A 24,493-nucleotide genomic window follows, 5' to 3' on the forward strand; every position below is an offset into this window, starting at 1 on the left:
TAATATACATAGAAAACAAACTGGCTTTATGAAATCTACAAAGTATTTATTACTTGTTAACTTATTTGTCAAATTCTGAAAGCTGTAGATCACAGTACCCAGGTACTGTTGTGACTTGGCCAAATTATTTCTATTTTTGCTTTATATAGTTCAACATTTACTTGCTAATTGACAGACTCAAAAATGTATATTAAAACATGGTAGTTTATCAAGCAGAATAAAACAGAAATTACCTTTGTCTTCCTTTATGACTCTGTCACATTGAACATCTTTATTCTTTGGTGCTCCATTAATAGTTTGCATCATCTTTTCAACATACAAGTCATTGCCTAATCTATTTCTACAAAGGCTCTCATAATCCTTGTTTCTCCGGCTATTACAAAACATAGTATACACAACTCATTAATAAAAATTACTACCACATATATCATATCTTTATACTCTGCCTTTTCTTAAAATTACTTTCCTTAATGTGTATTGCACCAAAAAGTGAGTTCAAAAAGCTCCTTAGGAGGGGACTGCTTTAAACTACCACCGAAGGACTTTTTTATACTATACCTTCCAACATCCCTACTCTAATACTTTCAGTGCCCAACAATATGCTAGGACTGTCTCCATGGAGATTTTATAAAATTTGATATTTACACTTAACGCTGTAAATTTCCCTCAAAGGACTTATTTTTGGTAAGTATGTATTGTTTTCATAATTGTTTAGTTCTGAGTATTTTTAAATTTCCATTATGACTTATTCTTTGATTCATAAAGAATTTAGAAAATGTGCTTGCTAACTTCCAAGTGTGTATGTGAACGTGTGTCAATGTTTAAGGTCAAGATTTATGTTATTTTTATCTTCACTCCACTGTGATTATAGAACTTAGTTTTCATGATACCACGTCTTTGAAATTTTTGAAACTTGGTTTCATGGCCTCTTGCATGGATGATTTTTATAAATATTCCATGTGTGCTTAAAAAGAGTGTATGTTCTCCTATTGTGGAACGCAGAGTTCTATGTACAATAATTAAATTACATTTTTGGTTCAAATTTTCTACATTTACACTAATTTATTTCTGGTAATTAAGAGAGGTATGTTTAAAACTCTTACTTTAATAGGATACTTACGAAGTTTCCAATTTTTGCTTCATATATTTGGAGGTGATTTTATTAGAGAAATTCAAGTTTAGGATTATTATACCTTCCTATCATTATGAAGTGACTTTCTTTATCCCTAATAATGCTGTCAATTTGTTTTTCTGTAGATGGTACGTTCTTCCTTTTTTTTCTTCTGTTTAAAAAATCTTCTCTTAATATTTGATATTCTGGGGTATCAGTACAATGCACTGAGCTCTTTTCTTTTTTTTTTTTTGTAGATTTCTTTTATTTATTCCTATTTCTGAAGAATTGTATCTTTAAATACTTTGGGAAAGTTCTGACCCACTCTCTTTGAATAGTATCTCTCTTGCATTCTTTTTATTCTACCCTTTTGGAACTGACTAGATGTATGTCAGACCTTTATTCCATTGTCAATATCTTTTTAAACATCTTTTTCATACTTTATATCCCATTTTTCTCTCCAAACTTTATTTTGTATAATTTATCTAGATCTACGTTTGTATGGTATTCAGATCCAATTTATTAAATCTCTATTCAATTATGTCTTGTTTAAATTTAAAATTTACTTTTTAATTTCAAGAACTAAGTCAATGTTTACTTTTTAATTTGAACAATTATATAAACATACTTTATTTTAAAGTTTTTTTTAGATGTTTTTCCAAATAGGTCATCATTTTTATAGTTTCTTAATGTTAATGATGTTTTAACCCTATTTTTTATTTAAATATTTCACATATATTTTATATTCTACATCTGATAATATCCATAGTCGTCAGGGTATAGATTTAGGGTTTGTCATTTCTTTTAATTCTTATTCATAATGGCTTTTTTTCTTTATGGGTTGTGGTGTAGTTTTATCAAAGTCAATCTAAGGGAATCTTAAGAGCTTAAATGGGTATGTTTTCCTCCAGAGAATACTTGTGTTTGCTTGTCATAGTATCTAGGAGTCCCTTCTGACGTGGGACCAGTTGAGATAATTGAGATCCTTTTAAGGGTCTTGGCTTAATAAAAGTATCTCTCTTTCAGCTTTTTCAATTTGTGGGGAATCCTACTGGTAGACTCTAGATCCATGAGCTAACGTAGCATTTGCTTCTAGCATCTTTCCTTCTCTGATTTTGGACCACTTATATATCCCTTTCCTTTTCCTTTTTATGGTTCTAGGAGTTTTCCCTTATGTCTTATGAGCTTTAAAAAGTATGTTATTTGGGATCTAATTGTAATATATTTTATAGTGCAAACAATTCTACAGTATTTTATATTTGGATAAGAATAATACCCTAAAAACTATTTTAGTGGATTTTTTAGTACTATGCATTTTATTCAAATTATATTTGAAGCTAAATAATCTGAATGAGTACATTAATATTGATTTATAATAGCTATATTAATTTCTGACAGAGCAGACTTCAGAACAGGGAAAACTGTCAGTGTAAGAGCAGTATACATAACGATAAAGGGGTCAATTCTTCAAAAAGACAACAGTCCTTAATGTGGTTCACCAGAGGTTCAAAATACATGAGGCAAAAACTAATAATCTATTTATATTCATTAGTAAAGAGAAATTGAAAATCTACTCTCATATTGTAAATTCAGTTACTTTCCATATCTTCCCTTCTTAAGTTCAGAATATAAAAAATATCAGTCTTTTCCTTTTAAACTCAAAATAATTTATACAAGCATAAAAATCATTAAAACCTATATTGATACTTGGAAGTTTTCTTTATTTCTTTTATTATTTAACTTAGTGGTTCTCCTACTTTTTAAAGGATATGGTAAAGCTATGTCCTTTAGAAAAAAATACATACAATATAAATATATACAATTTCACAGGGCACATATATAATTTTACATATAATTTCACTAGGCACATACACCACAGTATATATCCAGGAATCCCCAAGGACAGAAAGAAAAGAACCTCTGTCTTAGCATTTAAATTACAGAAGAAGCAATGTGGATAGTTGAACAATACATACCTTACTTTCTCAGCTTCTTCAGATTCTACCGAAACCATGACTGCTGGTAAGTTAAAAAGTCTCAGTGTTTCTGTCTCTGTGAGTATTATCTCTATAGTCTTCTCCAGCTCTTCTTTTGTTACAGTTTTTCCAGGTGTTGCCCTCATAACTCGTAAATCTAAAATACACGACTTAATAAAAATCATTTACTAATGCTATTTTAAATGTTCATTTCACCAAGATAGCATGATGGGTCATACATTGCAGGTAGCTCTATATGGTCAAGAAACAGGCCATATCATTAGATGTAGTCTACTTGATCCCTCTGAAGCCAAACTGGATCGTATAGCCCATAAACAGTGTCTGTTCCTGACATATCAAGCCTATGCCAGTCTCATAGTCATAACTCCAAGGGCATCCCATTATATCTATCCCATGATATTAACAGGGAGACTGGGGTATGTGACTGTTGTTACTACTTAAAAAGAATATGGGCAAGTATATTTTGGGAACATAATATGCAACCCTTCCCTGAGTCCTTAATTTCTAGTCTGTACCTACAACAACCTTTTACTTTTTGTTTGGCCTTCTTATCAGTTGTCTCTGATTTAGATTACAGCCCACCTCTACTCATCTTCACTAGGAGCTAAGAAGATTCTCCAATCTTCTAAGAAGATTCTCCAACCAGTCAAAGTTCTGATTAAATGTAGGAAGAAAATAGGCTCAATACCCATGCAAGTAATACATTGAACAGGGTTAGTTAGCCTCACCCTTAGGTTACTCAGAGGTCCAAGGTCCTTGAAAAATTTCATTCAGGGCTGGGGGAGTTTGGAGTGTGGATAATAATAAAGCAAATAATGAGAAGGTATGTAGGTCAGAATTCAATGTTTTTTGTTAAAAACAGGGTGTGAAGCAGGGGTCCACGAGGCTTTGGGAAGGGTAAAGGTTGAACAGCTTTATGAAAACAAGACTTAAGAGTATATACTTTCCAGATGCTGAGAAAAACACCTTCTTTATAACCTAAAAACAAATACAAGTTACTAATTCCACAAACCAATAATCAACATTTGAAATGGTTAAATAAATTGTAGTATACTTATCTGTGACTATCAAACAGTAATTAAATGTAATAAAAACCTATGAAAATATATTTGTGATAAAATGTTAAGTGACAAGACAATCCAGAACAGAATGTATGGTTATAACAATGTGAAATACTAATGCATATGAACAAGGTCAGGAAGAGAAAATTTTAAATTGTTTATTTATTTATTTGTTTTTAATTGGGGAATACTGGGGAACAGTGTGTTTCTCCAGGGCCCATCGGCTCCAAGTCATTGTCCTTCAGTCTAGTTGTGGAGGGCGCAGCTCAGCTCCAAGTCCAGTGACCATTTTCAATCTTTAGTCACCAGAGGCACAGCCCACCATCCCATGTGGGAATTGAAGCAGCACCTTGTTGTTGAGAGCTTGCGCTCTAACCAACTGAGCCATCCTGCACCCCAAATTGTTTATTTTTATAGTATTGGATGATTCTTCTTTTTAAAAATATTTTTTAATTTTTATTATTTCTGCAATAAATTAAATATGAGGGAGAAATACGAATTATGTAAGTCAATCTGGCCAAATTACATATAGAATAAGTGAAAAAGTAAGTGAATTATTCACATGGACACAATTTGAGGTATATACTGTTCATTTTATCAATGAAGAAAATGAGAAAAAGAGAGGTCAAGTGAGAAGTCTAAGGCAACTCAGGAATACTGGCAGTTTTGAGACTAGAAATTTAGGTTCTTGATTGTCTAAACTTTCTTTTAGACCACCAGATCTTCATTAATGATTTAGTTATATATATTTCAAAGTAGCATTGTGGCACAGAAATACCAATTATAAAAACAAATTATCTTACATTAGATATATCACATATGTAACCTAATATAATAATATCTCACTTATCTATTATAGTTGAGGAAAGTAATAGTCTAGTCGATCTACTTACTGGCAGAGGAACTACCATTCATAGACAAAGCCCTAGGTTGGCAAATAGGATTTTTGCCTAGATTTCTGTATCAACTGTCTTCTGAATGTTCCTTAAGTTTTATACATATTGTGAAGTTGTTTAAAACTCCCCCATATACCTATAGAAGCTGTCTATTTCATAGGTCAGATCCTAACTCTAAACTGGCCTTACAACCAGATCTTGACTACATATCCCCCTAGACCAGGAAAAGCATCACAAATTCATTAATCTGTCCACTCCAGATGGTTCTTCCAGAAGGAGGGAGCTCTAGTACCACAATCTTGTTTCCTCTCCACACATTTACTCATGATACCCTTTTAAAAGGGTTGAGGTGGGCCTGAGATGGTCTAGATCCTTTAATGAATGGGTGGGTAAGTCTGTCAAATTTGGGAGTTTAACAGTAGGCTGTTCTCTATAACGCCATATTTTGACTCCAACCTATCATATCTACCCTTACTATACTTTTCAATTCAGAACTGTGTGGGAAAAAGTCATTATTTGGCTATCTTCAGAGACCTCAATAGACAGCAACCTATAAAGCCTTTCTTGACCCCTACTTAGGCTAAAATGGTTGTGATATAATTATAATACAATTGACTCACAACAGCATTTTATTCTTATCCTCCTCATGAATGGATTATACTACAAATCAAGATACTTTATGAGTTTATGCAAAAGGTATCTATTATTTATTCATTTATTCACTGAGACCATTCAGAGACCATCTGTGTAAGATGTTGTTTGGTCCCTACCTATAAATTAAAATCAAACTTTTCTCACCACAAGCTTCCTTTGGATTATACAGTAAAGCAATGATTCTCAAACTTGAGCATGCATCAGAATCAACTGGAGGGCATATTAAAGATTGCTGGGACTCACCCCTAGACTTTTTTTTTTAACATTTAATAAACTTCTTATTCTAGAATAGTATTACATATCAGAAAATTTACAACAATATTACAAAGAGTTTCTATATACTTCGAACCCAATTTTTCCTATGGTTAACATTACTACAGTATATTTATCACAACTAATAAACCAATACTGATATTTTATTATCAAAACCCCAAACTTTATCCCAATTTTCTTAGTTTTTAAATAATGTCCTTTTTCTTTTCCAGGATCTCATCCAAGATATATTACATGTAGTCATCATATCTCCTTAGGACTCCCTAGACTGTGACAGTTTCCCAGACTTCCTTTGTTTTGGATGACCTTGAGATTTGATGAGCACTCATAAGAGCTGCGCCTATCTCAGGACAGGTAGGTTTTTCTTTCCTGATAAATGACGGAGACATGACTGATGTTACTGCTTGTCTCCTTCTTTCTGCCCTTAATGTGGATATAATACCCAGCGCTGGGTGTAGATATTTTGAAACCATGAGGCAAAAAGCAAGAAGAAAAGGCTTAAGGACAGAAAGTATCAGAGCTGTCAATCCAGAGTCTGGCATAATTAAGCCACAAAATCAAAGCCAAAAAGCTATCTACCTCTTAACTTCTTCTAATGTGAGAAAAAAATAAGCCTTATTTGTTTAAGCTAATGGTGGTTAGGTCTTTTGTTACTTGTCAGAAACATTCCTATTTCACCAAAAAAAAAGTTCATCTCCAAAAAGAAGAGTCCATCAAGCACTCTGCCAACCGTATCAATATTTTCACTAATCTTTCTTTATCATCTTAGAGGAAAAGACATCTTTACTGAACTCCAAGGAAAATGCCCCTTAAGTATGTATCCATTTCTTCTAGCACTTTTGATCAACCATTATTTCCTCATTTTTTTTTAACTTCACTTTCATAATCTTTTGCATTACCTCATGTTTTGCCTTCTACCTCTCTTTGTAGAGGTAGATCTTTGTAGAGGAATTAGCCTCTCTTTGTTCTCCTGACAAATTACTATTATCTTTAAAAACCCAATTCAAAAGTCAATTATGTTCTCTGTGAACATTCTTTTATTTCACATCAGAGGAGTTAATCTTTCCTTTCTAAGTGCTCCGATCACATTCTGCATACCATGTTTCCCTGAAAATAAGACCTAGCTGGACAATCAGCTCTAATGTGTCTTTTGGAGCAAAAATTAATATAAGACCCGGTTTTATTTTACTATAATATAAGACTGGATCTTATATAATATAATAGAAGACTGGGTCTTATATAATATAAGACCAGGTATAATATAATATAATATAATATAATATAATATAATATAATATAATATAATATAATATAATGTAATACCGGGTCTTATATTAATTTTTGCTCCAAAAGACGCGTTAGAGCTTATTGTCTGGCTAGGTCAGGTAAACACGTTATGTTTTCAGGGAAACAAGGTATGTCTTATTACGACATTGATCACAATTTATCAGATTTATTTTATTTGTCTCCTGAGTTAGAAGCCGAGCTGTTTTAAAATAGGATCTATGATTCCTTAGGTTGGTGGTACAAAACCGTGGGAACCTTTAAATATATATGCATAGTTACTACCCTGGTAATTTTCATGTAGCTACTGCATAGGCCAGCATTTGGGAATCATTACCACAGTTCTTTTATCTCAAGTACCCAAAATATAATGAACATATTTGCTGAAGAAATAATGGACTGTTACCGAAATAAACAATTGTATTTTCATTACCTGTAAAACTAGCCAACCTTTCCCGTTTATAGGATAGTTCTTCTAGGTCTTCTGTTATTGATTCAGTAGTAGATACACTTGACTTAGAAATTGTACTGCTTCCTAAAGCTGACCTTTAATAATGAATAACAACATTATTCATTTATTTAGATGTTCTTATGGACAATTAAATATATAAATGAAAACATTATTAGACTGAGAAATAAAACATATTATAATCATATAAGCAAAATTGCTAAAAATTAGTTCCTTAAACATCGAGTTGATTTTTAATATTCTTTAAGTAAAAAGTCATTTTAAGTATATTTTAGAGAAAACACACGCTGAAATTATGCCTAAAATCCTTCAATGGGTTCACAATATACTTAGGGTAAAAACCCAAAATACAGCCTACATAGTAGCTGGACTCTCCCTCTTCATTATCACTCTTCCCTACCCACTTTCTTTTCTTTATTTTTTTAAGTTTCTCAGTCTTGTGGAGTTCTCTTATTTCAGAGCCTCAGCCTAGAACACTCTTCTTTTCCTTTTTCACCAGGTTTCTGATCATCATTCAAATCCCATCTTAAATGTGATTTACTCAATTTGATACATGTCGTCTCAGGCTATACTTAAAAGAAAATCTCTGTACTTAGTGGGAAATCAATACATTAAAGAATTCCATCATAAGTTCCTTAAATATATGAACGTTATATTACTCCATGATTACAGTTTGTTTGTTTCCCTTTCTTATAGGCCCAAGAGCTCTCCAAAAGGGTGGGTCCAGTTTACTGGAATATCCTTTGTTTTACTGAACATGCCCATGGCTTCTGAAAGCAAATTTGGAGGCTTAATTGGATGGGGAACTTTTAATTTATCAGATTGAAAGTCACACACTCAATTATTTCCCCATAATCTTTACATTGTTTTAGGATATACTGTTTTATTGTTGTAAAGACTATGAACTTCTCTACTACAAGCATTAAAAAATTTCAAGTGTATATTAGTATCTACATAATAAATGCATAACATTTCATTTATTAAAAAAATTATAAAACAAAAGAGAAATCAAACCCTAGGAGAAATGTGATTTGCATGGGAGACTAGGGGAAAAGAGGAAAGCTACTTCTTTCCATCAATTGCAGCATAAAAGAAACTGATGGAAACTGAAGAAATTAAAAAAATATGTCTGTGGGTATTTGATGCTAGCCCCGTTTTGGTTCCTCAGGAAAACTTGAATAAAATCTATGTATTTTTTCGCAACTGTTTTGGTGTGAGTGTAAGAGAACTTAAGACATGCAAAGCTCCACATCTAATTAAAACATGAGAGGAACATGGTGATGGCACCTTAGGGTGATAGAGTGGGACTGGGAGACAGGAGACAATGGACATCTAAGTTACATATACGCTACTTAAATGAAAAAATAATATATATGAGATAGAAAGAGAAGTATAGGATAGTATACTCTACCTTGTAAGCTGCCCTAACATAGTAGGATGTAGTGTATTTTGAAAAAGGCTGTAGGAAATGACATATTCTGATCCAAGTGATCCTTCTTGTGATGCCAATAGTCTAGTTGGCTTTGCTGTTCCATGTTCTAGACGGCAAAGAGGTCGAGGGGTAACATCAACTCCGTTTACATCAAACACCTATGAAAAATGGGAATAGAAAATGAAATGAATAAAAAAGACAAGGTTTCTAAATAATAGGTCCTAGAAAATAGAAATAAACGGAGTAGAAAAAAGCTAAGAATTTAGGATAGGATAAACATGTAAAATTTAAAGATAAAAGATTTTATGCTTAAAAAGTTTCTTAACTAGACATCCACTTTTTAAGTCTTATGTTTTACCTATATACAAACAATATGTGTTAATTTTGAGAACACTCAGAAACATAGAAAGATAATTCATCCAGATTGTTAATATTTTTGTATTTTAATTTTTATGTATAACTTTAAAAACACGATTTTTCACTTAACATTTTATCAATAAACATTTCCAGACTTATTACATATTGTTGGTTTATCTGTTTGGGGCTAATTTTTAATCTTTCCAATTATGAAATTTAACACATACAGAAATGTAATTAAAACAAAACCACATAAGTAAATAATATAAAGCAAATGTTCTAATAATCACAACTGAAAAATTAGAACATTGATATCACCTATAGAAGACTTTGCCTCCCCTGATCACAGATAACACCCTTGGCCTCTGCCCCTTCTGGATCACAGCCATCCCCTCCTCCCAGTGGGAATCATTAACTTAATTTTAGTAATCATTTCCTTTGTTCTTCTTATAATTTTATTAAGTATACATTCCTAAACAATAGCACGTACTTCTTATATATGTATTCAAGTAAAATATGCATACAGAAAATGCACAGAGAGATGTACAGCTTAATAAATTTTCACAAACTGAACACACCCATGTACCCAGCATTCAGATTTACAAACAGAAAATTACCAGCATCCATAAAGTTCCTTTCATGAGACACTGTCTTCCACCAAAGGTAACAATTATCATGACACCATGGATTAGTCTTGTCTGTTTTTGAATTTTCTTTAGATGGAATCATACAGCATGTACTCTTTGGTATCTGGTCTCTTTTGTTCAATATTGTATTTGTGAGATTCATTCATATTATTAAATACAGTTGTAGATGGTTCATTGTCATTGTTGTACAATATTCCATTGTGTGAATATGTCACAGTTTTATTTATTCTATTGTTCATAGATGTTTCTGTAGTTTCCAATTTTTTGGCTATTACAAATGGTGCTATGAATATTATTGTATGTCTATTTTGCTTAATATGTTGTATGAATTTATGCTGGGTATGTACTTAAGAGTAGAATTTCTAGGTAATGAACATATACATATATGTTTACCTATAACAGATACTGCTAACATTTTCCAAAGTGGTTCTCACCAACAACGTATGAGAGTTCTGGTTGTTCCAGATTTTTGCCAGCACTTAGTATTTACCATGTTTATCAATGTAATTTAGTTTTGCCTGTTTTTAAAATTTATATTAATAGTCATATGTTATGACTGACATGTCTGTCATCTTTTGTTCAACAATGTTTTTGTATTTCTCCATGTAGCACATACAGTAGTTTGTTCATTTACTGATGACTGTAGTCTGTTGGATTAGTACATCATATATTATTTTTCCATTTTACTTTTAATAGACATTGTTCCCAGTTTTTAAGCATCATGAAAACTGTTTCAATAAACATTTATGTATAAGTATACTGGCATACATGAGAATGCAATTCTGTAGGGGATATATAGATGTGTATTTGACAGGTCAACTTGATTAGATAACACCAAACTGTTCACCAAATTGGTCGTAAAAATTTTTATGATTACCAGCATTGTGTGACAGTTGCTGTTACTCTACATTCTTACCAACAACTGGCACTGTCAGATCTATAAATTTAAGCCAGTCTAGTATGGGTATGCAGGTATCTCATTTTGATTTTAATGTCCATAAAGTTGAGTTTGTTTTCATATAATTATTCACATTTTGATTTCCTTTTTTGGAGGAGAATGTCCCATTCAAGTCCTTCATACACTTTTCTACTGAGTTCTTTTTTAAAAACTGATAACAAGGGTCATTAAATAGTCCAAATATGAATTCTTTCCGTTTTATGTGTTGCAAATGTCTTCTTTTAGTCTGTGGCTTCATTTTCTTTGTGATATCATAATGAATAGAAGTTCTTAATCTTAATGTAGTCAAATTTATCATGCTTTCCTTTATGGTTTATGTTTTAGAAGCCTCATTCAAAAAACCATTCCCAATCCTGAAGTTATGAAGACATTTTTCTTATCTTTTCATATTTATATTTACAATGTACCTAGAATTGAGTTTTGTGTATAGTATGAGGAAGGAAGCCAATATATTTTTATTCCACATGAATAGCCAATTTTCTCAGGAACTTTAGAAAATTCTGTCATTTCCCCATTATTCTGTACATTTATTATAAAACAAGTGTTTATATGTCCTTGAGTCACTTGTAGGCTCTGAGTCCATCCCGTTGCTAATGTTACACTTGTTATTAAACTGGATATCTGGGAGAGCAAGTCTTTCTACCAAGTTCTGAATCAAGAGTATCTTGACTATTCTTAGGCTTTAGCAGTTTTATACAAATTTTAGAATTACCTTGAAAAGTTGCTTCCACCAAACAACTATTACAACTGATAAATGAATTCAGTAAAGTAGCATGATACAAAATTAACATTCAGAAATCAGTTGCATTTTTTATACACCGTTAATTAACTATAAGAAAAGGAAATTAAGAAAATCGCATTTATAATTGCATAAAAAAAAAAAAAACAACTAAAAAAAAAAACACCTAGGAATAAACTTAATCAAGGAGTTGAAAGACTTGTACTAAGAAAACTACAAGATTCTGAAGAAAGGAATTGGAGAAGATACAAATAAATGGAAGCATAAACCATGCTCATGGATAGGAAGAATTCGTATTGTTAAAATGTCCATACTACCCAAAGCAATCTATAGAGTCAATGTAATCCCTATTAAAATACCAATGGCATTTTTCACAGAACTAGAACAAATAATCTTAAAATATATATGGAACTAAAAAAGACCCCAAATAGCCATAGCAATCTTGAGAAAGAAGAACAAAATGGGAGGTATCACATTACCACATATCAAACCATACCACAAGGCTTTAGTAATAAAAACAGTATGGTACTGGCATAACAACAGACACACAGATCAGTGGAACAGAATAGAAGGCCCAGAAATAAACACACACCTATATGATCATTTAATCTGCGACAAAGGAGGCAAGAATATACAATGGGGTAAAAACAAGTCTATTTTGGACACAAGTACTTTACTAGTTATATGTATGCTTAATAATTTTTCCCATTGTACAGCTTTTCTTTCCATTGTCTTAGCAGTGTCTTTCAAAGACTAGAAAGTTTAATTTTGATGAAGTCGTTTACCAATTTTATCTTTAATGAACTGTAATTTTTGGTGTCATATCATATCTAAAACAATCATTGCTTAGCCCATTCAGGTTTATACATTATATAATTCTCTGTATATGCTATATTTTGATTAAAAGTTTTAAAAAGCCAATTCTTAATTATAAGTTCTCTAATGAGATAAGATTTTATGACAATTCATTTTATGATATTTTCCAGAGTACATTGCAAAGAAGAGTAGATGATAACTGTACTCTCTCTACTATAGCTGGATTAGTTATAATCAACTAGTTCTTAAGTTCATGAGCAGATTTTTCTCATTCCACTCTAATAGTCTTATTACCAATAATGAATCATAGGAGCCAATTTGCCAATATTATAAAGCCTCTAATAAAATCAATATTAGAAGTATTTCCAAGCTGCATATTTTCTACCTTTAACATTTCATCAACTTCTTCAAGGTGCCATTTTCAAATAAACTCAGAATTCTTAAGAATATTACCTGTGTGATTCCCTTTATGTTGGAAATACTCATTTTTTCTGATGTTTTTACATCAGGTAGAGCTGCCGAGGATTTTGACATAGCCATTCTGCTTTGGGTTGCACTAACAGATCCTTTCATTTGAGCTCCTTTTCCTGGGCCAATAAAGCTAATAGACTTCCCTGGCTGTGTGCCACTGCTCCTATATCAGGAAAAGAAAACATAATACAGAGGATCCACAATTGAAAAAATTAACCAACAATTAAAAAAAAAGAAACCAAACAACAGATTTTCATTTAGAAACATGGAAACAATATAAACATATAAACAAGAAATAATAGCTACTTAACAGCTCATTATGTGTAAGCATGGTCCTAGAATGTTTACATGCATTATGTCAGTTTTTCTACACAAGTCTAAGAGGTACTATTAATACTATTTTACTTGAAACCACAGAGCTTTAGAGGGAAACATTTCTACTAGAGTTGAAATGTAAACCCAGGCAGTCAGATCCAAAGTCGACACTGATTTCTCTGGATCTGTTTCCTTATCTGTATGATGGAGACAGTAACAGTACTTAACTCATAGGTTATTTCAGGATTGAAAGAATTAATTTACATATTATGGTTAGGAAGTACCTGACACATAGTATGAACAAATGAATATAAAGTGCAGTTACACAGATTGAAGCATGAGTATAAATCTGGTAAAGAATAGCATGTTTCTGCCTGAATAATTATGTACTAATTTTTAGTAAAAAGAGAAGTTATAATCAAAATGTTTGTATCCTGGAGAAAAAAATATGATTTCACTTTTGGATACACTCTGTAAATTCCCTAAGACAAAAACCTACCTATCATTCATTCATTCTAGTACTGTGGGTTTCTATAAAATAGGGATGATCTTCCCTTAGGTTACAAAAAGGAAATATATATTCCAAAGAAAACATTTTAAACAGTACTTTTACTTTTCAAATCATAAAAGATGAGACAAGAATATTTTTAAATGACATCAATCTACTTTTCTTGTTTTATTTTTGTTCATAGCATTTATTACTACTTGACACTTTGCTGTTGTCCACTCCCCTTTTGGAATACAAGCATGTTTAAGGCAAGAACTTTGTCTTGTTCATGGCTATATCCCTAGCGCCCAGGACAGTGCCCAACATATTGTGGGCACAAAATTAAGTATTTTCTAAAGAAATGAATAAAGGAATTCCATTCATGTGCTATTTCAAATTTACATTCTTTTTAAGTATTCCACTCTATCCTTCCTCCTTCAGTCTCAAATGACTTTGCCTCTAACGTCTCTAAGAAAATTAAAATGTTCAATCCGGTAAAAAATCCTTAAATTATTTCTCCACCTTTATTATATTCTTCTTCCACCTCTTACAAACTTATCTAAATCCATCTTTATTTCATTCTTCCTCTTTCAGTAGAAATGTTGCCATTCTTATCTAAGGCTAGTCTTTCTACCTGTGCTTTGGAATCTGTCTCTTACTACTTTCTCGGGGACTCTTCTCCATCAATAATTTTGTCTCCTATCTTATTTCCTATCTTTTCCCCTTGAGTGTATAATTATTCTCCGTCATCCCATCAACTTAAAGTCTTTCCTTTGGCTGTCTTCCTCTATTACTATATCTCTTCTTCCTTTCAGTCCAACTTCTTAAAATACTAGACAATAATCCTGGCTTCTTACTCCTCTTATTTGCTCCATAATTCACTACAATCTCATTCCACCCTCTCCTCTCCAACTACATAGACTGCTTTCAGTAAAATTACATAATCCTTCAAACTGTCAAGTCCAAGGGACTTTTCCGTACTTTTTTTGCAGCCTCTGACAGTTGACCATTCCCCCTTCTTAAAATTAACGTCTCATATTGGTTTCTAGATACCACTGTCTTTTATTCTTCAACTTCCTCTAATCACCTGACACATTTTCTACCAGTTACTACCTTTTAGGTTTCTCTTCTTTGTCTATTTAATCCAGAATGCACAATTCATCAATTGACTCACTCTTTTAATATTACCTTCCACTCTTATTTTCTTTCTCCTTGACATTTTGCCCTCCTATCCTTACAAAATCCAGTCTTCCCATTCTATTTTTCCTCTGTTTTCTGTTTTGAGGATTAACTTAGACTCAGATCTGTTTTCACACTGTATACACTATCCTTGAACAAAATTAACAAAACCCAGGGTTTCAATGACTACTTATATTCCACTTCCTTATGGTAGTCTACTGTCATCATCACCAGTTCCTTTCTCGAATCCCCTGAAGATTTTATATCCCAAATTACTGGCTGTCTCCCATTCCTGGGTATTTCAATATCTATGAAGGTAATCCTTCTAATATTATACTATGGTCTTAGCTCCTTGATGTCTTCTCACATAAATGATCTTGTCCTCTTTGCTACATCAGCTACTTATTCCCATGGTCATACATTTGACCTTGTCTTTAGCAAGGTCAACCATCACTTACTATTTTTCCAGCTTATATGCTCCAATTTCAAACTTCCTTCAACTCTATTATGACCTTCATGCCCTTGATTCTACCACATTTTACTCCCTTACCTACCCTTCTCATGCAGTCTCTACTCTCTTGAGCTTAAGGTTAATTAATATAATCCACAGCTTATTATAATCATTCCTTACTTACACTCTCACCCCCCTTTCTTCTTTAAATTTACTATGCCTGTTGGCAAAACAAAAACCTTCAGCAATTCCAATTATCTTTTTACTTTGAGTCTGCACCTGTGTATCAAGCATGTTTCCAGCTTCTGTAAACTCGATGCTTTAACATCTGCCCTATATGCACTGGCCCAAAATGCCTTGTTCTGGATAACCTGATATGGCCAAGTCACCTCGCCTTGGCTTCCTGCCTCACTTGCCCGCCCCCCTTCCCCCCGCCCCGCCCCGCCCCGCCCCCAGAGACACGATTTTCCAATACAAACTAACTGATCCAGAGCCCACGTCTCCAACCACCTCCTTTATCAGGCTCTCACACTCGGGGCCACTATATACCTTCCTAATAATCCTATAGCCAGGTACCCGATAACTAGGAAAGGTCCCTATGCCCCAGAACTCACGTAAATTATTCAAACTAGCCAATCTTAAGCCTGCTTACTCTTCCTCACCTATTTCTTCCCACCAAAACCACGATAAAGACTCTTGCCCACAGTTTGCCTCCTCCCTCAGGCTGGTGGCCCACCCCAGTTCTTCTCCATGTGGCAATGTCCCCTGTGGCATTGTGGACTCCCTCCTCTTGGGAACTATGAGTAAAAAACACACACAAAAAAACAAACAAGAAAATTTTTTCGATGGTGATTGTTTCCTGATCTTTCTCTGTTTTCATACTCAAATGTTTACCAGCCCACTGGGTAGATCCTGCTAAATGTCTACCAGACATCTTAAACTGAATAAATGCATGACATCCTTTCACATTTACTCATAAACCAATTCTTCCTCTTTTATTCCCTCTAGGAACCCAAACAGAAATGAATTAGTGAATGTTACATTTATCAATCAGGTAGTTACTAGAATCTTATGAGAGCATTATCAGTGATCCCCACAAAATCTTCAGACTGCAAATGTTATGGGAAGGATCAATGTTTATTATGTGCATCATTACAGCCCCAACAATTAGCACTCTGCCTGACAGATTGAGAAATTAGACAAAAAGCACAGACTTTTAAAAAAAAGTTGAAAGAAGTATCTTTAGCCAATTATGTTAGAAATTTATGGCACTTATCTAGCTATGTTAGAAAACAGATGTTTTCAAAAGAGGCAAATTAGTGGGCAATAAAAGATGATTTCAGGAGGAGTTAACCACTTTGAAAATGACTTTGCCTAAAGAAATGACTTTGCCTAAAGAACAGAGTCATGATACAAGAGGTCAGGTAGCCATACATTCTGGAGTTTCATAAAGCAGAGACCTAATTTGCTTTGTTCACTCCTATGTCTTCAATATCCAAGGTAGTAACTGGAAAATATAAAATATTCAACTGGTATCTGTAGAACGTTACCTGATATTCACTTCTATGGAAAGAGACAAATGATACTAAAAGCATGCTATACATACATAAATCTCACTATGAAATAAACAACAAGAGAAAAAGTAGGAGTGACTTAAGAAAAAGTTCTGTATTTGCCCCTGATTTTAATGGATAAAGATAATTCCAATTTAAACTAAGTATTTCCTTCCATTCAACAGTTATTTATAAACTGTATATAGGCTTACTGTATATAGGCTCTGTGCTACATGCTGGCATGGATAAAGTACAAATCAGATATGGACCCTAAGAAGTTTACAACCTAACAAAAATGATAAAACGTATATGTGATTATAATGCTAGTACAAAATTATATTTGCCTCAAAAGAGATACACACAAGATGAAATGAGAGTTGTGATAAAGATTACTTTGGGTGAGAGGAATGAGCAGAGAAATCAGGAAAGTGACATCTGAATCAGGCCGTGAATGTAGGTCGAATTCAAAAATGTATGGGGTATGCATGTGTGTTTGTTCGCTGCAGGTGGAGGTAAGGGAGGATGGTTATTGGAGCAGGGCAGGAAATGCACCTTCAGCAGATCATTATGAACAATAAAAGTAGAAAATCATGTGATGTGTATGTACAGGGAATCCTAAATGATTCAATTTGATACATGAAAGAAAACTAAGTTAAGCTTTGAAAAAAATGAAACAGCCAGGCTAAGTCTTTGGAATTTATTACACAAGGAAGAGAGGGCCTTTTTGAAGGTTTCTGAGCAGAAGAGTAAAGTGATCAAAATTATGCTTCAGAAAAATGTAGCTGTATATAGGACACACCAGAAGTAAGGAGACCATTAGTTAATGGTCTAGACTATTGGAATAGTCTAGGTAAGAAGTAATCAAGACGACCTGGGGTGCCAAATGTAGAAATAAAACAAATGCAAGATACAGCATATATTAAGCATGTGTTTTTATTTTCTTAATTTTGATGCTTTGACATATAGGAACTGGCTGACCCTGGAAGGACTGCCCTGCCAAAGCTAATCAATTCTTATACATGGTAAGGGACTCACCCACAGCACACTTTTCATACACGAACCAAACATCCAGAGCCCATACCCCCAACTACATCCTTTATCAGGCTCTCACAGAGATCTCCCTCTTTGGACCACTGCCCACCTGCCCTAATCACCCCAGAGACAAGAACCAGACAACTAGGGATAGTCCTTATATCTAGAGCCTTTCAACATTATTCAAACAAACTAATCCTACACCTGCTTATTCTGCTTTGCCTGTTCCTCCCCCTGGAAACCACAATAAAGGTTCTTGCCCATGTTTTTGGCTTGTTTGTTCTACCTCCTGACTGGTCCTGGTGCTTCCCCACGTGATTCTCCACGTTCTGCCATACCTATTTCTGGAAACCTATAAGTGCTAAAAAAAAAAAAATCTTCCTTCACGATAGTCATTTCCATGTCGGTGTCTTATCATGCCTCATTAAAACATATCCCACGAACCCTTAAAACATAGCAGATACAGAATTGCCAGGAGTTGGTAACTGATAACAACAATGCCACTTTAAATTTCAAGTAACTTCCACCTATATTTTCTAATTCAATTCTTATGAGATATTCAGCAGCCATGTTCTATAAGTGAGAAAACTTACACTCAAAGAGATCAATTTAAATGCCCAAATTCTCTAATAATTCATAGGCTGTATTTCCTTATACAAGTATGTAAATTAAGGTTAGTAATACTATCTCAGAGTTAGGGTGATGATTGAATTAGCCTTTACTTTGAAAGCACGATGAGTTAAATTGTAGACGTGTTCAATTTTAGATATCAGAGTGACATCCTGGTGAAGCTGTCTGGTAGCAGTTAAAAATGCCATAAGTGAAGTGAATTTCAAGAAACAAAAGATAGCTGGAGATTCCAATTTGAGATCTTTGCACTGAGATAATAGATGAACTGAGTCCCAAAATAAAAACCTAAAGATACAAAGTGAAGGTATTACGGTCAAAGAGAGAAAATGGAGGTAGAAGAAAGAGGCATTTAGGCCAGTAATAACTACACCAGTAAAGTTAGGGTTAAGAAGGGGAAGATCAATATGGTCAAAAGCTGCAGAGAGGTAAAAAAGACTGCCCATTGATTTGGTGGCTTTTGAAACCTTTATGTTACTTATTATTGACCTTTGAGTAGTTTCTGTACAGCAATGGAGACAACAGATTGCAAGAATTAAAAAGTGAACACAGACACTTCTAATGTTTGGTCAAACATGTAAAGGCCATGAAAGTCATCAGTTCTATCCTCACAAGAAGAAGAAGGCTGAGCAAACTGAAAATCAACAGGTCTTCTTTGATCCGTCAGAGAACTAAGGTAACAGGCAAACCACCGCCCCAAAAATTGGAGAGGCAAGAGGAAACAGAATCACAACTCATGGGGAGTAGGAACTGCCCCTGGTGCCAGCAAGTGGCAGCAAAACGTAAAGGGTAATTGACTAATTGCTGGAGACTGAGTGTAGACTAATTTGAAAGAGGAAATCTCTTGGGGGCCCAGCCTTAGAGCAGCCTCCACAGTTTTGTGAATTTCACTTCCATGAGCCCCTCCAGCATGAAGATCCAAGAAAAACTTCTTGGTAGTTCCAGGACAGGAAGTAACCATTTTGAAATATACCGAGAAGGTTTGGTTCTACTAAACAAAGACGGGCCAGCAAGGAAAAGTAGTTTATCAGAGCCCAGCCAATGTGGGGGAAGGGAAATACCCAACTCCAAGTCCCTGTAGCCTTCTTGTTCCATTTAAGGAGAAAATAAAAAATCTGAAAATCACTTATGAAGGTCACAGCCTAGGGACAAAGGCCCACTAAAAGGCTAAGATCTAATCATAAGATTATGGGGTACTTTTTCTCTCCCCGCATCTTACCACCACATCAACAGGGCTCCTGTATAATAACGGGGTTGCAATGGGAAGAACTGCAAGGCTCACACTCTATTTAAAAAGTAGTCTCTAGGGAAACCTAAAATACAAGAACACAAGAGGACACAAGAACAAGAACACTAGAGGAAATGGAAGCCTCAGAAACCTACAGCTACAGCAAACAGTAAACACAACATAATTCCTAGCCAGATAAACATAAACTCTCACACTAAAGGCTTACCAGCTCATATTATCTGATATATCTTTAGCCTTCAACAATAAATTACAAGGCATACCAAAGGGCAAAACACAGTGTGAAGAAATAAAGCTAGCATTAGAGCCAGATATGGCAGAGATTTTGGAATTGTAAGACTGGAAATTTAAACTAATTATGATTAACATGGTAAGGACTCTAATGGAAAATGTGGATAACATGCAAGAACAAATGAAAATTCTAAGAAAGAATCAAAAGGAAACGAAGACATAAGGAAGTAGATAGAGAAATTGAGCAGAGAAATGGTATAAATCATTGAAGAGTTGGTGCTGGTTTTTACTATAATGGGAGATTGTCCAATATTGTTAAGTCAATGGGAACGACCCAAAAGAAGAAAAATTGGAGAAAGTGGAAAATTGATAAATACATGTTTCATGGGATCCTTTCCGAGATCAGGATTAAGTCCTAAAAGGAGGAAGATGAGACGTAACGTTAGGTCAAACCAATGGTTGTAAATTTTAGCGTCTGTGAAATTAGATAACAAGGCTAACTCAATAAGTTAACGTTATACTACCTCCCATCTCCCACCCCATTCTTTCCTTAATAGGTAACCTATGAATTTGCCATTATTTAAGAAATTCCCAAGGGAATTTTTCTTCCTAACACTCTTCGCTACTATGAGTTGTATGACTTTTTAGAAATGTACATGAATTCAACTTAATGTTACCTTGAGACTTCCATACTGACATGTAAAAAACACGAGACAAGATGAGAGTAACCAGTCACTGCAGGACCAAACTCATTCATTCATTGTTAAGTCAACAAATATTTCTTGAGTGCCTTCGTCATTCTAGGCAATAGCAGTGAACGAAACAAAAATCTCTGTCCTTACGGACAAACAAGTATATAATATACCAAATAGGGATAAGTTTTATGGAGAAAAATAAAGCAATGTGGAGCAATTGGAAGTGCTAGGAGGGAGTATTATTATTTTATGTAGTGGTTAGAGGAGGATTCTTCGATGACATCTAAAGGAAATTAGTGAGTTTTGAGATTACCTGGGGGTACAGTATTCCAAAAGACAGCAATTATGCACACCTTGAAGTGGGAAAATAATGTGCCTGATAGTGTTGTGGAACAATACTGAGTGTAATTAGTCAAAGGGAAGAGTTTAAGGTGAGACACTGTACGGTCATGTAAGCATGTGAGCTTTTATTGAGTGAAATGAGAAAAATTAGAAGAGGGTTTTGAGAAGAGCCACAGTGATTGAGGGTGTTGGCAAAACCATTTAGGTGGCTACTGCAACGTTACAGTGGCTTACATCGGAGTGGTAGCCCAGATTTATTTTGCAGGCAGAAATGGTAGAATCTGCTGATGGAGTGGGATATTAGAGAAGTCAAGGGTAACTCCAGGCTTTTTCACTGATTAACTGGATGAATGGAAATTGCCATTTTACTGCAGAGTAGGTTAGAAAAGTAAGTTCAGTTTTGGATATGAATTTTGAGATGTCGGGGGTGGGGGGTGGGAGATGAGGGTAAGGGGGATCAAATATATGGTGATGGAAGGAGAACTGACTCTGGGATTCATAGATGATGTAATACAGAATTGTACACCTGAAATCTATGTAATTTTACTAACAATTGTCACCCCAATAACTTTAAAAAATAAATTAAAAAATTTTTGAGATGTCTATTAACTTCTAAGTGCAGATGTTTGATTTTTTTTTTTTTTAGTCTGTTTTCTTAGGAGAGGTGTTGGCTAGATATAAACTTGTGAAGCATCAATACAGGTGATTTTTAAAAGGAAGAATAGTGAAGTAAAGAGGTTTAAAGACTGACCCCAGCAACACTCCAATTATTTGGATATGGGAGAGATGAAGAAGTACCAGCAAAGAAGTATTTTGAAAACTAGCTATAAAGCAAGGGGAAAACTATCAAAACTCATGAAGCGCTAAACTAGAACAAACCTGCTGATGGGTGAGTTAAGAACGAAACTGATATATGACTGCTGCGTTTAGCTGGACGGTTACTGGTGACCTTTACGAAAGCTATTTTGCTGGAGTGGTAGGCGGGGCAAAAACCTGAGTACCATATTCCAGGGAGAACGGAAGGTTCTCTCCCGAGAACTTTCAACAAGCTTTGCTGAAGGAAAATCAGCTGAGAGGGAGAAGATTGGAGAGATGTTCAAAGTCTGAGAAGAGGGAACAAAAGGAATCTCAAGTGTGGGAGAGTGAATAAATTTGGGAAATTTAGCGGCATTGCTGGGCAGCACTAAGGAACCATTGAAGTTGCTAAGTGAGACAAGTCCGTAGAGCTGTGTGCTTTTCTCCAGCCTCCCGTTCAACTGTTTCAGGAATGAGTTTTAAGACAGGATGGTAGGAGGAGGAGGCAGAAAAGATACCTCGACTACAGAACATAGTAATCTTCAGTTTGGTGGCTAATGAAGGTGAGAGGACTGAACATCTAGGCATAGCAAGGAGGGAACCAGCTTGAGACTGCAGACCGAATGAAACGGAGGAGTGCAATGAGGAAGGGTGGTTTTAAACAAACTAGGTCTTCTCATACAGCAAGCACAGTAGGGGGGTTGAACAAGGCTGTAATAGGGCAAGCAAGGAGACATAGCCTCCTGGAAATTTCGAGGGCTGCTGATTGAACCCAGATGCAGCAAGAAATAGGATCTAAAAGAGCTCCCTCCGAGACCCAGGGGGATGGACTTAGGTTTTAGCGCCGGAACTTACAATCCAAGGCTCGGTTCCTTGCGGATGTTTACCGGGGACGTGGGCATGGTGGCGTCTGGCTGGGGGAGTGGTTGACCACCCCGTCCCTGTCTGCTTCTGGAGTCCCTGTACCCCAACCCCCGACGTTAGTGGCTCCGGCTGAAGCACCGGAATGTTTGCCGGGCGTCATGGAGACGGTAGAGCCCAGGCTTAACAAGCGGCCGCGCGGTTGGCTGGCGGCTGGAGGCCGAGGAGGAGGGCGGAGGCGGAGGGGAGGGCAGAGGGTTGGTGGAGCAAGAGGAAGCTCGGGACGACGACTAGAAGAAGGAGGCGGGCGGCCCCGGCCCCAGGCCCCTCCCAGGCTCTGAGTCTCCCCGGCTGCAGGCGGATGGATGGGGCTTCTTCAGGCGGTGGCGGCAGCAGCGAAGGTGGCGGCGGCAGCAGCGGCAGCGGCTGTAAGTGCAGCCTCCGTAAATCACCTCTCCTCTCCTAGTCCTTTTTGGGATGAGAGACTCCTGAGGTGTCCTCGGTACCCTTTCTCCCCTTCCCCTCCCCCACCGCATAGTACCGCCCGGAAGACCCTTAACTTCCGGGGAGGGGCTGCGAGAGAACGCGCCCGTCTCGATTCCCCTCGGGGAGTGGCGCTGGCCGTCCAAGGCGCATGCGTAGCTCCCTGTCGCCGCCCCCCTGCCCCGACCCACCCCCTGCAAAGCCTGGTCCTTTGCTTTGGCGGTGGCTGCGGAGCCGATCTTCTCCGGCGTCTGCAGCGCGCTGGGAATCCGCAGCGGAGTGAGTTAGCCTAGCCCAGTTCGCCTCCGCCGCTTTTTCCTGTCGGCCCCGCATCGTGATCGGGGTGGGGCTAAGCTGACCACCCCCTGTGGCTCCGCCTCTTTTCTCCTGTTATCTCTGGGTTCTGGTCCCAGCCCGGAGGAAGCGTCCTGCTTGTATTGCAGCCCTGTGGTGAGCAGGATGCTTGGCAAACCGACCCTATTCAGAGGGAGTGAGGGAGGGAAGGAGAGCCTTGAAGTGGGCATCATTGTGAGGGAACGAGGTCCTCCCGATCGGTGGGGGGATCCCTGGGGACAGATGCCTCCCCCGCCTTTGAATGGGCTTGCTCCAGCTTTTAGTAAAAGATCTCTGACCTAGAACCCAAATCTGGTCCTCCCTTGCTGTGTGACCTTGAGCGAGTCACTACCACTCTCTCCTCTCTGGGCCCCCGTTATCCTTAAAGCTTCCTCCAACGCTAAAATTCTTTAATTTTGCAGAAAAGCTTATGCAGTGACAAGACTGGCCGGTCTCCTGAGGCCGCTTAGCCGAGATAACCTGGACTTTACTGAACCTTCTTTCTTTATTCATGGGTGGAATGAGATAACCTATTTATTGGAACTCTTTTATTTCTTTACTATTGGTTATAAATTGCATGACTCAAGATTCATTAATGTTTTTCCAAAATTGTCATGGGATCCTTGCTCTAATTCGTGGCCATCTTTTTAAAAATTACAGACAAGGTGAATGGTGAGTTTGCTGTATCACCATCTCTG

At 36.0% G+C, this 24,493-nt stretch overlaps 2 protein-coding genes across 13 annotated transcripts in view; one reads left to right on the forward strand and one right to left on the reverse strand.

Moving 5' to 3' along the window:
• Positions 1 to 23,112, reverse strand: part of DNAI4 (dynein axonemal intermediate chain 4) — a 58,332-nt gene extending 35,220 nt beyond the window's left edge. Inside the window, exons 1-6 of one of the 2 annotated variants that reach the window (XM_019732114.3) lie at positions 22,974 to 23,035; positions 13,148 to 13,328; positions 9,157 to 9,335; positions 7,710 to 7,822; positions 3,088 to 3,244; positions 234 to 373 (exon numbers count right to left, since the gene is read on the reverse strand). In XM_019732114.3, the coding sequence (XP_019587673.3) occupies positions 234 to 373; positions 3,088 to 3,244; positions 7,710 to 7,822; positions 9,157 to 9,335; positions 13,148 to 13,328; positions 22,974 to 23,020 (817 nt within the window). In that variant the 5' untranslated portion in view covers positions 23,021 to 23,035. Of the gene's footprint in view, positions 1 to 233; positions 374 to 3,087; positions 3,245 to 7,709; positions 7,823 to 9,156; positions 9,336 to 13,147; positions 13,329 to 22,973 lie in introns of both variants that reach the window. The other variant, XM_088791191.1, reaches the window with a different exon arrangement.
• Positions 23,113 to 23,267: 155 nt separating this feature from the next.
• Positions 23,268 to 24,493, forward strand: part of MIER1 (MIER1 transcriptional regulator) — a 56,622-nt gene continuing 55,396 nt past the window's right edge. For 4 of the 11 annotated variants that reach the window (XM_019732138.3, XM_074334914.2, XM_074334916.2 and 1 more), the window contains exon 1: positions 23,774 to 23,912. Coding sequence is in view for 2 of the 11 variants with exons in the window: in XM_074334918.2 (XP_074191019.1) it covers positions 23,341 to 23,407 (67 nt within the window). In the remaining 9 variants the exon portion in view is untranslated. Of the gene's footprint in view, positions 23,408 to 23,631; positions 23,742 to 23,773; positions 23,913 to 24,493 lie in introns of those variants that run through there. The other 7 variants (XM_019732147.3, XM_074334915.2, XM_074334917.2 and 4 more) reach the window with 4 other exon arrangements.

This window comes from Rhinolophus sinicus, chromosome 14, assembly GCF_057876585.1.
Source record: "Rhinolophus sinicus isolate RSI-liver-muscle chromosome 14, RSI-T2T, whole genome shotgun sequence".
Lineage (NCBI taxonomy): Eukaryota > Metazoa > Chordata > Mammalia > Chiroptera > Rhinolophidae > Rhinolophus > Rhinolophus sinicus.